Here is a 15,403-nt window from a genome sequence, read left to right as displayed (position 1 = left end):
AAACACAATATTGTGTCAGGACAATTCACTATTTATGCACAATAAACAAAGGAGCATAGCGCGACAATTTCTGTTCAGCGCCAGACTTGCTTGTAACCTATATCACCAATTATGTTAAGAAAAATTACGTATTAACTACAACAGCAGACTGACCTTTGTGGAAATGCTTGGAGCAGACTAACCTGTGAGCTGGAGTGTTCTGGGACGTTATATTTGGTCTTTGAATGGCTACAATCCAGTCGCCTCTTTGTTACTTCGGAAACATGGCTCGAACAATTTCTCTTCAACGATGTAATCCGATAACAACCGATCTCTTTACCCGTCGGCTTTCCGTGGCTGTCATGCGACCGGCTATTGCAGTTAATAATACAACAGCTTCTTGCCATTTTTTGTGTTTCTTTTTATCGCTGTATAACTGATTTCAATTGAAAGCCTGCGTGCGCTATTACCTCTTGCCACGAGTTCCCAGAATTCTTTGCGGTTTTACCCCTGAGTGACGTCACATTTTCAATCTCTATAGGGCTTTGGAGCGTGATGTCACGGGGGTGGGCGTGGAAAGGATTTTGGCCCGATCCGCCATTTTGGGGGTCTTAGTAAGGAGCGAAAGCATAGCCATGGTTCGTACTTGCTGTGTGCTCGGCTGCAATGTTCGATCTTACGACCGGCACGGGAATAAGTTTGGATTGTCTTTTTATGCTTTCCCAACCTGGAAGCAACATGAAGGAGCTCATGTATCGGACATTACCAAACGAAGGCGTCTAGCCTGGATAGCAGCCGTGAGACGAGCTGATATCAAGTTCTGTTACGTCTCCAGATATCAGCTGGTGTGCTCAAGACATTTTCATTCCGGTAAGTTCTAAATATGTTCCTATCACACTTTATAGCTGAATAATGTCATCGTTGGTGGTCTCGGAAGTTATAGAAATTGCGATCAAACATCGAATGGAGTGACTTTGCAAACATATGTGCTATGTAAAGATTCGCTAATTATTTCGCACAACTGTAGGGAAGCCTGCCTATGAAATGGATCAAACAAATCCAGACTGGGTACCAACGCTACACATGGGGCACTCCGAAATCCGAACATCACATTCAGACCGTCACAGGAGGCGAACACAACGGCAACAAAATAAAGTACTAGTTGGAGGTAAACAAAAACCGCACCCCCAACCACAATCTCTTATTTTAAAAGTTGATCTTTGTCAATTAACACAAACATTTTTGAGTATTCATACGGCCTTAATGTATAAACCATTTAAAAGTTCCCTTGTGTATTTGCACTCTTTTTATTGGACAGGCTTTGACAATGGAGCAGCAGAGTGTGAAGGTGAAGCCTCAGCAGAAGTTACCACAGAAGAGCAGCCAGCGATTGACACCACAGAAGAGCAACACCATAACAACCTTGTTATTTTGGCTGAGGGCCAAATTTGTGTTGGACAAGTAGAAGCAGAGGTAACGGGTGCTGATGCAGAAAACATTGATATCAGAGAGAAACAGACAGAAGATCAAAGACTGACAAGTGATTGTGTGCGCTGTGTACAGAGCAGAGCAGAAATAAACCGGCTGCTGGAGGAGAACAGAAAGCTTAAATCAAAGTTGGACAAGACAGAGCTGAATGAAAACTTTTTAAAGGGTGACACGGAAAAAAGTGAAATATTACACCGGTTTTACTTGTTTTGCTATTTTCATGTCCGTGCTCGAGAATGTAAAAGCTTTCCTACCAGCATCAAAGAAACTGTCGCATTTCCAAATGCTTTTACTCACACTTATGTGACTTAGACTTGATCTTCCTGTCCAGCATCTTAGTTATCTATTCAATGTCTCTCACAAAACTCTTTCTTCTGTCTTTTCTGATACAATTGACGTTTTGTATGCCCGCTTTGGAGTACTTGTACACTGGCCAGAGAGGCACTGTTTGCAAGCAACAATGCCTCCACAATTTACGGAAACTTTTGGAAATCGGGTAGCCATCATTGTAGACTGTTTTGAAATACGTACAGAACGACCATCTAATTTAAAGGCTCGTGCTCAAACGTACTCACACTACAAGGGTACACACACCATGAAATATCTGATCGGGATTACTCCACAAGGTGCAATTTCATTCATTTCTAAGGGGTGGGGGGGCCGTGCATCTGATAAACACATCACAGAGCAATGTGGCATACTTAACAAGCTGTTACCAGGGGATGTAGTTTTGGCTGACAGAGGCTTTGACATCAGAGATGCGGTGGGAATGATGTGTGCAGAGGTTAAGATCCCAGCATTTACAAGGGGCTTCTGTCAACTAGATGCCAAGGACATAGAAAATACACGAGCCATTGCACACCTAAGAATCCATGTCGAGCGAGTAATTGGCAGTTTGCGCAACAAGTTCAAAATGCTACACACTACCATGCCAATCCGTTCTCTTCTTCCATGTGAGGGTGAAGACGTTACCTTCCTTGATAAAATTGTGAGGGTGTGTTGTGTTTTGGTTAACATGTGCCCCAGTGTGGTAGTGAAACCAGGCACACATGAGACTTGTACTTGTTAATTAATAATTGTTTAAACCAGGAAAACCTTTTTAATTTTTGGTATGTGTGATTGTATGAACACATTGACATAGCGTTATGTAACCATTTCTGTACCTGTATACTATAATCGAAAATTTATCATCACTTTGAACTCTTTGTTTAACTAAAATTACGTTATAATAAAAGCAAGATAACAAATAACTGCATTGCACTCTTTATTTCACACTTTGACAATTGGTACATGGTAAGTGCTGCACGTTTGAAATCAAGTTATACATATTTCAATGCACTTCTTCCAAAAAACTAGACACCAGAAGGAAAAACGTTGTGAACACTCGGGGCTGCCTTTCGCTTAGAGAAATGTTTTCCTACTAGTTCAGGAAGGCACACCTTCTGAAAGAACTCCTGAGCTTTCTTTAAACGCGATTCCCAGAAGTGCACATCAGGGAAGATGCGTACAACTGCCATGTCTTTTTGTGTCCATACCACGAGGTCACAGTGCTTTGCGTTGGCCACAAAGACCTGTGTTTGCACTTGTGAGTAAAAGTGATGTGTCTTCTTCAAGTTAAGTCCATTTGCTGTCAACTCGAGGCAGAAGTCTTTGTCATGTGCATCCAATGCTTGCTGAATGCTGTCACATCGGTATTTAAATGGACATTTAATTTCTAGGCACCCCTTCCCACAACATTCACATGTGGTTAGTCCATCAGGAGATGCTCCTACTTCAGGAAAAGCCATGTTAACAAGAAAACCACACATACGGACCTGTAGGTTTTTGTGACATGCTGACATTTTCTGGGTGTAGGCGTGTCGAGCGTCCTGTTCATGCTCCAGTCCCCAAGTTGTTTGCACATTACAGACTGAGTTAACAGGGTAGCAAACACGATTAACCACAGTAATGGCGGGTTTTTCTACAGTGGTGGCAAACACAGCGTGCATCATTGAAGCTGTGATCCTCCCAGCACGCCAAACATACCATTCTGGGCTCTTGTGTTGCAGTCTTGTGCGTACCTCAATAGCTTCTGCCTGTTCTTCAGTAACTTTTGCTGCGTTTATGTACTTTACGCAGTGCAGTTGTAGCTCTGTAAGGCCAAGGGACTGTGCACCTGTGTTGTACAAACATTCAATCTTTGGGAGTGCAGTACCTGTAACATGCAAGGACAAGGTTGATGTAAAGACAATAAATGAAATGAGACAGGGAGGACACAAATTGGCGTTAATAATTTGCCCAATTATCAATGTGTTACTTTTCATCTACTTTACAATTATGGGCACATAATATGATAACGATATTTTAGCAGTTCAATAATAAATGTATAACATTAATTATGGTGGGGTGTGGAAAATGGCTGTTTCACTTGATGCACTCCAGCTGACTTACCTTGGTATGAATGACGACGTACTCAGAGTTTGGCGGCTTGAAAATAGCCAAATCTTGCACCCAGCCATTTGTAAATTGGATGTGCGCCTCCAGTGACTTGTAATTACGAAACTGGTTTGCAGTGTAAGCGCTTACTCCACAAACAAGATACGTGAAGATATCAAGGTAGGACAGTGGCGGTAAGTCGTCTGGGTCTTTACTCCACTGCCGTATGTCGTATGGGTCCAGATTTGCGATGCACTCTATTTTTTTCAAATACCGCTGCTTCACCTCTGGACGCAATCGGTCTCTTTACCGTCCGTTTTCTTTTGAGCTGCTTTTAAGCATGTTTCTTGTCGTCGTCGCCGTTCCAACAGTGAGTTTGTTTGGATCGTAGACCCCGAAAATGGCGCCGCGCTCCCACAATGCATTGCGGCATGACGTCAACTCCAAAGCCCTATAGCATGCACTTTCTGATGACATCATAGAACAGAGACAGATTTGCGCATGTTACACCAGGTCATGCCAGAAGTGGGCACTAAAGAGTAACTTTCTCAGGGAAAATCTATTTAAACAGAACACGGTTACATGGTGAAAGAATAATCAGGGTCCCCTCTCTCTGAATCAGGAAAGGTGGGCAGGCCGCGTGTGGGCCGCGGGCCATACGTTGAGTCTCACTGTTTGAAATGTGAACATTGTTCTGCTGCTGTCAATGGACTAAACCAGAGAAGAAGAAAACAGACTTTACCATGAAGATCCTCAGTGTGGATCAGTATAATATCAGTCTGATGTCTGCAGTTTAGAATCAGTACAACTTTCACATCATCTTCATCTCAGCACAACTAAAACATGCTGACTGACCCCAGAGTTTCAAGTCCACATCCTGGACTCTCCAGGAAACCACACAGATGCTTCACTCCTGAATCCTTCAGGTTGTTTCCCCACAGGTCCAGCTGTCTCAGATGGGAGGGGTTGGACTTCAGTGCTGCTGCCAGATAATCACAGCTGATCTCTGACAAACCACAGTCCCTCAATCTGTATAAAGAATGAAAGATGTAAGTTTATTAGACAAAGTGTGAGCTTGAAATCATTCAGTGTTTCATCATCTGTTCAGAGCTGAAGAAGGTTCAGAATGTAGAAGTTTAGAAAATGGAAACTCCAAACAGCTGAAGCCAACGGGACGCAGCTTCAAACAGGAAACTGTGCAGAGTTTCAGACTATATGTGTCACAGGCTGGGTCTCCGACCCAGCACTTTGAGTTTTCTTTGTATTGTTCTTATTTTTTGAGATGTTGTTAGTTTTTGTGTTATTTCCTATTTGCCTTTAGTTTAGGCAGTTATTGTTCCTGGGTTTTCTATGTTTGAGTTCTTGCATTATTCATCACGTATTTGGTATGTTAAGTTTGTGTTGTCATGTCTAGTTTTAGTGTTTCCTGTTTTATTCTGACAGTGTCATGTGTTCTTTGGTCATTGTATTTAGTTTCACTCCTCCTGGTCCTGTCATTAGATTCATGTCAGTCAGCTGTTTCCTCATGTGTCTCCACTTCCCCTGATCACCTCATGTGTGTATTTAAGCCTTCTGTTTTCTGCATGTCATTGTCGGGTCGTCTGTTTACCGCAGTCATAGTCATGTCTGTTATCCTACGTTAGTCATAGTCTTTGCCTGTTTATGCCACCTCAGTCATAGTCATAGTCTTTGCCTGTTATCCCCGTCAGAGTCATAGTCATAGAACTTTGTAGTATTTGTTTCTTAGTGTTTTTTAGTTTGCTTAGGGTTCCTTGGTTAACCCCTGTAATCATCCAAATAAAGGATTGCTTTCTGTTTAAACCTGCAACACCTCGTCCACATCTGCTTTTGGGTCCTGTTTCAAAAACACACCGGCGCACCCCGCCGTGACAATATGTCCTGATGCAGCCAGTTGGATTTTGGAGATTTGAATCTCTGTTCTGTGACTAAGTCCTTGAATCATTTCTTCCAGTTTGTCCAACAAGACAGACTAAGTATTGGACATGTGCTGTGGCTCCATTAGGGGAGCTTCTAAATGTGATGTGATGGCCCCTCTGGGTCTGTCAGGTCACAGGACTGAAGAGAGCTCAAACTGGGCACACAGTTGTTCCAGTCTGGACCAAAGACTCTTTACTAGGACGTCTTAAATTCAATTCAATTCATCCATCGGCTTCCGCTTATCCTTTTCAGGGTCGCGGGGGGAGCTGGAGCCTATCCCAGCTGTCATAGGGCGAGAGGCAGGGTACACCCTGGACAGGTCGCCAGTCTGTCGCAGGGCTAACACACAGGGACAGACAACCATTCGCACTCACATTCACACCTAGTGGCAATTTGGATTATCCAATTAACCTATCCCCACAAGCTGCATGTCTTTGGACGGTGGGAGGAAGCCGGAGTACCCGGAGAGAACCCACGCAAACACGGGGAGAACATGCAAACTCCACACAGAAAGACCCCGGCCTGATGGGGAATTGAACTCAGGACCTTCTTGCTGTGCGGCAACAGTGCTAACCACCATGCCACCGTGCTGCCCTCAATTCAATTCAATTCAATTTTATTTATATAGCGCCAAATCACAACAAAAGTCGCCTCAAGGCGCTTCATAGATACAGAGAAAAACCCAACAATCATATGACCCCCTATGAGCAAGCACTTTGGCGACAGTGGGAAGGAAAAACTTCCTTTAAACAGGAAGAAACCTCCGGCAGAACCAGGCTCAGGGAGGGGCGGCCATCTGCTGCGACCAGTTGTCATGATTCGGCCGTGTGGCAGGCAGGATGAGGACCCAAATTGCAAACTCACAGACACGGGGGATAAACTCAAAATGCAGCTTTATTGCTGACAGGTGATAAACAATAACGATGATACAAAAGCAATGCAAAACTACACTAAACTGGGAAAAGCTAAAGTAACATATACCGGAAGACACGGGGAGAACCACACACGGCATGAGGGCAGCACGAGAGCAATAACTAAACAGAAACCTAAACTGGGAATAAACTAAAGTAAGGCTATGACTTGGAATACAATAGACCGGGCATGGAAACACGGAGGGTGGGAACACAGACGACGCGACACAGACTGTACGAAACACAGAGACTAAATACACATGAGGGATGATCAGGGGAAGTGGATGCACACGGGGAACACAGGTGACACTGATAATCATAACAAGACACGGCAGGAGTGAACGTAACACTGATGGGAGATGGGCAAAGTAAAGCAGGAAGTACACAGAGGTTCAAACAGGAGGAGAGAGAGCACGGGGAGAACGCAGACATAACGGGCTGGGGAAAACATAGAATAAAGCACAAAGAGAGACGAGGGCTCATAAATACACAGAGGGGCACACAGGGGGTAAGAGTCACGAAGGGAAAACACATAAGGAACAACGTAACAGATCAACCCAGGAAGCATGGCCTAAATAAAGAACAAAATACAAAAATACACGAAAACTAAGAATACTGGGCCCACATGGCCCAGGACCATGACACCACCCCCCCCTAAAGGGCTGGCTCCCGACAGCCCAAACCCGAGAAACAAAACACAAGCGAAACAGAAAACACCCCACCCAGGGCGGGAGGCGGGGGACCAGGACGGAGGGAACAAAACGAACCAAAAACAAGGAGCACGAGAACAAAACTGAGTCCACAAATACACAAAAGAGTCCAGAACAGGAAGGCGAATGTCCAAAGAGGCCCGAAGGCCAACCCGAGAGGCGACAACACAAAAGTCCAGTCCAACCGTTCCGGAGGCCGGCCACGGGAAAGGTGGCCACGGTGACAGAACAGATCCGGAGGCCGACCGCGCGGAAGGCAGCGGCGGCGGCGAAGGCGGAGCAGTTCAGGGGGCCGGCCGCGCGGAAGGCAGCGGCGGCGGCGAAGCAGTTCAGGGGGCCGGCAGTGCGCAAGGCAGCGGCGGCGGCGAAGCAGTTCAGGGGGCCGGCAGTGCGCAAGGCGGCGGCGGCAGCGAAGCAGTTCAGGGGGCCGGCAGTGCGCAAGGCAGCGGCGGCGGCTCTCCAGTGTCAGGCGTACTGGCCGAGGCCCGGTGGGCACAGGACCAGTCGAGGCGGGACCAGTCAAGGCGGGACCAGACGAAGCACAGGCTGAGGCGGGACCAGGCGAAGCACAGGCTGAGGCGGGGCCAGGCGAAGCACAGGCTGAGGTGGGACCAGGCGGAGCACAGGCTGAGGCGGGACCAGGCGAAGCACAGGCTGAGGCTGCAGCAGACGAAGACTCTGAGGCTGCAGCAGACGAAGACTCTGAGGCTGAAGCCGGAGCCGGACCAGGCGAGGATGACGGCTCTGAGGCTGCAGCTGACGAAGCACAGGCTGGAGCTGCAGCTGACGAAGCACAGGCTGGAGCTGCAGCTGACGAAGCACAGGCCGGAGCTGCAGCTGACGAAGCACAGGCCGGAGCTGCAGCTGACGAAGCACAGGCCGGAGCTGCAGCAGACGAAGCACAGGCCGGAGCTGCAGCAGACGAAGCACAGGCTGGACCAGGCGTAGCAGAAGGTGGCTGGATGGGCTCCTCGGGCCCTCCAGCTGATGTGGCATGGTGCTGGACGGGCTCCTCGGGCCCTCCAGCAGACGAGGCGTGAGGCCGGACGGGCTCCTCGGGCCCTCCAGCTGAGACAGGAGGCTGAACGGGCCCCTCGGACCCTCCAGCGGAGACAGAAGGCTGAACGGGCCCCTCGGACCCTCCAGCTGACGTGGCATGAGGCTGGTGCGGTTCTCCAGAACCCCCAGCTGACGAGGAAGGTTGCTGAACGGGCCCCTCGGACCCTCCAGCGGAGACAGAAGGCTGAACGGGCCCCTCGGACCCTCCAGCGGAGACAGAAGGCTGAACGGGCCCCTCGGACCCTCCAGCGGAGACAGGAGGCTGAACGGGCCCCTCGGACCCTCCAGCTGACGAGGCGTGAGGCTGGACAGGCCCCTCGGACCCTCCAGCGGAGACAGGAGGCTGAACGGGCCCCTCGGACCCTCCAGCGGAGATAGGCGGCCGGGGCAGAAAGCAGTCTGAGGCGGAGAGAAAGCTCACGCCATTCCTAGCAGGCTCAGAAGCAAACTGTACAGCCGACGTGTGAACCCCTTTCGCTGTCTCATGAACCTGGGCTTCATGTGGTACGACTATGAGAGCAACGCTAGAAAAAGTCCTGGATTCTACAGAGACAAGAACATGGTCTGTGGTTTCGTTGTGTGCTCCTTCAAAACAGTTACACACAGTTCTTTCAGCTCTGGAGCCCAATTCCGTTATAGTCTCCGGTCCCGGCAAATCAACACTCATCTCACTCTGCTTCATAGAAGGGACGTGAGGCGCAAAAAAGCAGTCACTCACCGGAGTTAGTGCGGTGCAACGGCGGCGCCGGCGCCGCCCCCTTCTGGTAGCTGGCGCGATGGGCGCTGATGCCACCACTGCAGAGGGTGGCGTAGCGGCAACACCCTCCTCTGCCCATATCCTCGCTAACGGCGAGGCAAGGGAAGCGAAGTCTGAGCGGGTTGGAGACGGCGAGCGGCTGGTAGGCGGTGCAGCAGGTGAGAGTTCCTCCTCTGGGATGAGCCAGGGTTTCCACCGGAGCTCGTCCTCCCGATAAGCCCGTAACACCTGCTGACGCTCATCGTCCCCGAAGTCTATGGCCTCCACCGCCTCCGTGTGCCGGTTAGTGCAGCATGACGGTGGCGGAAACGAGGAAGCCGATCCACGGTGAGGCGATGGCTGAGTGGAAGTGGGCCTCAGCGTTCCCCCTGTCGCAGCCTCTGGCTCATGAGGCAGCGGCGCCGACACCCATTTACGGGGTGGAGGTGTGGGTGCTGAGGCGGCATCCAGGACCCTCTGGGCCAGCACACGGGCACGAAGCTCCTCCTTCAGGGGGCCCAGGGAGTCAAATGCCTCGACGAGGCGGGGGAGCTGTCGCAACCGCGGCTCCCGCAACATAATGGCGTCCACGGCCGCCAATCCCGTGGAAACCACTCTCGGATCCGTGCATCCGATGATGCGATCCATAACGCGGCAGAGCCTGTTCAGCTCCTCTCCCACCTCCTCCGAAATGTCCGCTGAGTCCGACATGGTCGCGTCGTACTGTCATGATTCGGCCGTGTGGCAGGCAGGATGAGGACCCAAATCGCAAACTCACAGACACGGGGGATAAACTCAAAATGCAGCTTTATTGCTGACAGGTGATAAACAATAACGATGATACAAAAGCAATGCAAAACTACACTAAACTGGGAAAAGCTAAAGTAACATATACCGGAAGACACGGGGAGAACCACACACGGCATGAGGGCAGCACAAGAGCAATAACTAAACAGAAACCTAAACTGGGAATAAACTAAAGTAAGGCTATGACTTGGAATACAATAGACCGGGCATGGAAACACGGAGGGTGGGAACACAGACGACGCGACACAGACTGTACGAAACACAGAGACTAAATACACATGAGGGATGATCAGGGGAAGTGGATGCACACGGGGAACACAGGTGACACTGATAATCATAACAAGACACGGCAGGAGTGAACGTAACACTGATGGGAGATGGGCAAAGTAAAGCAGGAAGTACACAGAGGTTCAAACAGGAGGAGAGAGAGCACGGGGAGAACGCAGACATAACGGGCTGGGGAAAACATAGAATAAAGCACAAAGAGAGACGAGGGCTCATAAATACACAGAGGGGCACACAGGGGGTAAGAGTCACGAAGGGAAAACACATAAGGAACAACGTAACAGATCAACCCAGGAAGCATGGCCTAAATAAAGAACAAAATACAAAAATACACGAAAACTAAGAATACTGGGCCCACATGGCCCAGGACCATGACACCAGTTGGGGTGAGAGAAGGAAGACAGGATAAAGACATGCTGTGGAAGAGAGACAGAGGTTAATAACAGATATGATTCAATGCAGAGAGGTCTATTAATACATAGTGAGTGAGAAAGGTGACTGGAAAGGAAAAACTCAATGCATCATGGGAATCCCCCGGCAGCCTACGTCTATTGCAGCATAACTAAGGGAGGATTCAGGGTCACCTGGTCCAGCCCTAACTATATGCTTTAGCAAAAAGGAAAGTTTTAAGCCTAATCTTAAAAGTAGAGATAGTGTCTGTCTCCCGAATCCAAACTGGAAGCTGGTTCCACAGAAGAGGGGCCTGAAAACGGAAGGCTCTCCCTCCCATTCTACTTTTAAATACTCTAGGAACAACAAGTAGGCCTGCAGAGCGAGAGCGAAGTGCTCTAATAGGGTGATATGGTACTACAAGGTCATTAAGATAAGATGGGGCCTGATAATTTAAGACATTGTATGTGAGGAGCAGGATTTTGAATTCAATTCTGGATTTAACAGGAAGCCAATGAAGGGAAGCCAAAACAGGAGAAATCTGCTCTCTCTTTCTAGTCCTTGTCAGTACTCTTGCTGCAGCATTTTGGATTAGCTGAAGGCTTTTCAGTGAGTTTTTTGGACATCCTGATAATAATGAATTGCAGTAGTCCAGCCTGGAAGTAATAAATGCATGAACTAGTTTTTCAGCGTCACTCTGAGACAGGATTTTTCTAACTTTAGAGATGTTGCGCAAATGGAAGAACGCAGTCTTACATATTTGTTTAATATGTGCGTTGAAGGACATGTCCTGGTCAAAAGGCTCATGTTCTCACTTAGATCATCGATTTCTACTTACATTTCTTTCTGGGAAAAATGGGGATTACTTTGAAAAGTGATAAGCAGCCCTGGATTAGTAAATCACTCTCAGGCAGAAGAAGCTGTATTGTTATGAGGGAGAGAAGAAAAAGATTGAGGCACAGCTAAAAGCAGCTAAAATCAGGTGTAAAAGTAAAGCAGAGGATGAGCTGAATAAAGGACACTCAAGGCTGGCTTGGAAAGGAATGAAGTCCATGGTGGGGATGCAGAACAAGGAGCAAAGATGAATGTGATGCTGAATCAGCAGAAGACTTGGACTCATTTGATTCCAGCTTTGATATCATTGATTTCAATGAAGAGCTTTGTGATTATAGCAAAGGGCTGGTAGCTCTGAGAGTCCCACTGATGAGGTGTTTGTGTGGAAATCTCTTAGTGGGACCAAAGAGAGAAAAAGCCCTGGTCCTGATGCTGTGGGAGGGAAGTGATTGAAGTGTGCTGTGAGGAACTGACTGGGAGATTTTCACACATTTTCCCGTCCTCCTTGGAAAAAATAGGAAGTTCCCAGCATATGGAAACAAAGGTTAAGTGTCCTATGGCACTCAGTAGGGATGGGCACCAGTATCCGGTGCCATTATGGCACCAGTTCTGACATAAACGGCAGTAACCAGACCGAAATGCAGCACACATTTCGGTGCTTTTTTTTCCTGACATGTCATACACTTTAGATTCTAGCCAATCATTTTACCTTTCCAAGGATAGTAGGCGGGCCCAGGTACATATGTTCTTTTAGAGCAGAGCTACAGATTAAAAATGCCCAAGACGAAGCGGTCAAAAGTCTGGCTGTACTTCTCAGCAAAAGATCCAAACTCAGCAGCCTGCAACAAGTGCTTTAAGGTGATACTGTGTAAAGGAGGTAACACCCAGTGTTGGGGAGTAACGGAATACATATACCGCCGTTATGTATTTAAAATACAAAATAAGAGTAACTGTATTCCGTTACAGTTACCGTAACTGTATCATGTGGTATTTAGAATACAGTTACTTTGTTGAAATAAATGGATTACACGGCGGTATTTTCCTGATTCATATTGTCGCGGGTCAGGACTCTTTTGTTTGACAGTTATGTTCCGTTGTTCCAGGCGGCAGCGTTACGGTTGCCATGGTTACACGGTGTCGCTCTCTCTGCGACTGTGTGTTTCCTGGGTGAGAGAGCGCCTTTTTGTTGTTGTTGTTGTGCTAAGCTAATAGGCAGAATGCTACAGGCATAGCCCTAAAGAATGTAGCCTCATTGGCAGTGTAGTCCGTGCTGCAGGGAGAATGGACTGCCATACCCGTTATGTGTCTGTGAGCGCGAGGAGGGAGAAAAAGGAAAAGTATGAGTTGTCATCGAGCAGAAACAGGAGCTGGAAGCATGTAAATATAATAATAACCACTGCAGCCAAAAAGAGTGCCTGATAAGCCCAGTTGTAAGTAAGCTATTAAGACTCGACTGTACACTGTGTTCGTGTTTTCCTCTGAAACAATAAGTTCCGTTGGAACAGCCTTTCTCTTTCTCTCGCTAGCAAACTTGACCCAGACAACAAAGTAAAGCTAATTTTCGGCTACAAGCCGCGGACCTTCAGTAATAGTAATAAATCACATTCATGTAGTTGTAAACAGCATGATAATATATTTAGGTGGGCCCTGAGAGGCCAAACGGACTGCAACTTCAGAAAACACTTGGAAAATGAAAAATGCTTCAAAAAGAAAAATGCTGCAAAAAGAAAAACACTTGCACTTATTTATGTGCAAATGTTTAATAATGAAGAACATTAAAACATTACTGTTGGCCACATGCCGGCCAAGTTATGTGACATTAGCGAAGTTTGTACTTTCAGCGTTTACTTTGTTTTAAAGCCTTTACTTTATACGTCGTTCGATAGTCGACCTTAATCTTACAGAGAATCTGATGATTTTGTGGATAATTAAAGTCAGTCATATATCCACAAACACAACAAGCTGAAAGTCAGTGATGCTGCTCGGTTTGCAGTCCTGAATATCACGGCACAAGCAGGATTCACTGCACTGTTAATGTTAGCTATGTTATATTGCTGCCTCTGTTCGGTGGTGTCGAGCCAAACGGACTTTAACGTGTGTTTGAACGAGCTGACGGTTCACTCGTTAAGCTGAAAGAAAGTTGCTTTAATCACAGGAGTCACACATGTGTCCACTGTAACATCTGGGAACTCTTCTTGTTTAGCACTCGTAATAACACAAACACTAAATCCTCCTTCTTTTGTGCTGTTTTGTAGCAATGTATACACCTGAGACTGTCACCTGTCTGTCTGTCCTGCACTCTCTCTCTGTTTCTTTCTCTCTGATTGTGGAATAAAAGTGTCATGGTCCTGGGTCGTTGACCCAGCGTTTTGTGTTTATTCTGATTTGTATTAGTTTAGGGTTGACCCTGAAGTTAGTGTATATTCAGCCCGCCCTACCTGTGTCTGTCCTTGGTGCTCTGTTCTTGTCCCCGTGTTGTGTTGTAAATCAGTCTGTGTGTTCCCTGCTTTACTTTGTAGGCTCGTGTCCTAGAGTTCCTGTCTTATTCTGAAAGTCTGTGTCTCCTCCGGTCCTCATGTGTATTAGGTTCAGCTGTTCTTCCCTCCTGTGTGTGATTACCTGATTACCTTGTGTGTGTGTGTATATTTAGTGGGTGTCGGTCTGTGTTCTTTGTCGACTCGTCTGCCTTCATCCATGTATCACTGCGTTATCTGCATTCATCAGTCTACCTCTGCGTTATCTGCATTCATCCGTGTATTTCTGCGTATCTCTGCATTCATCTGCGTTTCATGGTGTCCTGTCTCTGCGTCCCTCTGCCCCGCACCCCCTTTGTATGGTCTCAGGTTTGCTCTTTAGTTTCTCCCAGTTTAGGTTTGTAATTGCTCAAGCTGCGTTGCCTGTTTTTGCCACCTCCACCTTGTAAATAAAACATCACTCGTATCATCAGTTTGCTGCATCTTGGGTCCTCCTTTTCCTCCACACCACACAGCTCCCTCCGCCAGCCGTGACAAAAAGTATGAACATGTATTTATACGTTACACTTGTGTTTCACATCATATTCATCTCAGAACAACTAAAACATGCTGACTGACCTCAGAGTTTCAAGTCCACATCCTGGACTCTCCAGAAAACCACACAGATGCTTCACTCCTGAATCCTGCGGGTTGTTGTTACTCAGGTCCAGCTGTCTCAGATGGGAGGGTTTGGACTTCAGTGCTGCTGCCAGATAATCACAGCTGATCTCTGACAAACCACACTTCCTCAATCTGTATAAAGAATGAAAGATGTAAGTTTATTAGACAAAGTGTGAGCTTGAAATCATTCAGTGTTTCATCATCTGTTCAGAGCTGAAGAAGGTTCAGAATGTAGAAGTTTAGAAAATGCAAACTCCAAACAGCTGAAGCCAACAGGAAGCAGCTTCAAACAAACACAACAAGAGAAAAAACTCTGAATGTTTCACATTAAAGTTGTACATTTCTCATAAAAACAGGACAAAGACTTGAAAAAGTCGTGTTTTTCCTTCCAGGAACCACAAGGCTTCACTTTTAAAGGTGAAGTGTGAAAGAAATGGACATATTTGAAGTCCAACACCTTTTTCCAGTCACGATATCAAAGCAGACAAACTACAAGCTCATTTTCATTCCAACAAGTCATCTTCTGACCTGGACTAACAACACTGGTCTCTATGTGCAGCTGGCTGTGAGACCAGTGCTCAGGGAGCGTCTACAAAGTGCAACACTGAAAGAACATCACACACTAATTTGCTTCCAGCACTTTCACACAAACATCTACTGTCATTATTCTCAACAAACTCTGTGGATCCTTTATCGCAAATTCAAATGGGATCAAAT

At 47.0% G+C, this 15,403-nt stretch overlaps 1 protein-coding gene and 1 pseudogene across 1 annotated transcript in view; one reads left to right on the top strand and one right to left on the bottom strand.

The window, feature by feature from the left end:
- The window catches only part of LOC146637675 (protein NLRC3-like), a 121,518-nt gene that overhangs the window by 80,745 nt on the left and 25,370 nt on the right, over window positions 1–15,403 (bottom strand). The window contains exons 9-10 of the mRNA XM_085349761.1: window positions 14,645–14,818; window positions 4,738–4,911 (exon numbers count right to left, since the gene is read on the bottom strand). Coding sequence (XP_085205887.1) covers window positions 4,738–4,911; window positions 14,645–14,818 — 348 coding nt within the window. The remainder of the gene's footprint in view (window positions 1–4,737; window positions 4,912–14,644; window positions 14,819–15,403) is intronic.
- Window positions 615–2,536, top strand: LOC146637676 (uncharacterized; annotated as a pseudogene).

This window comes from Diplotaxodon limnothrissa, linkage group LG3 (assembly GCF_057381915.1).
Source record: "Diplotaxodon limnothrissa isolate DT_005_m linkage group LG3, D_limnothrissa_male_GT1.1, whole genome shotgun sequence".
NCBI lineage: Eukaryota > Metazoa > Chordata > Actinopteri > Cichliformes > Cichlidae > Diplotaxodon > Diplotaxodon limnothrissa.
This window is presented reverse-complemented; position numbering and strand designations above follow the sequence as displayed.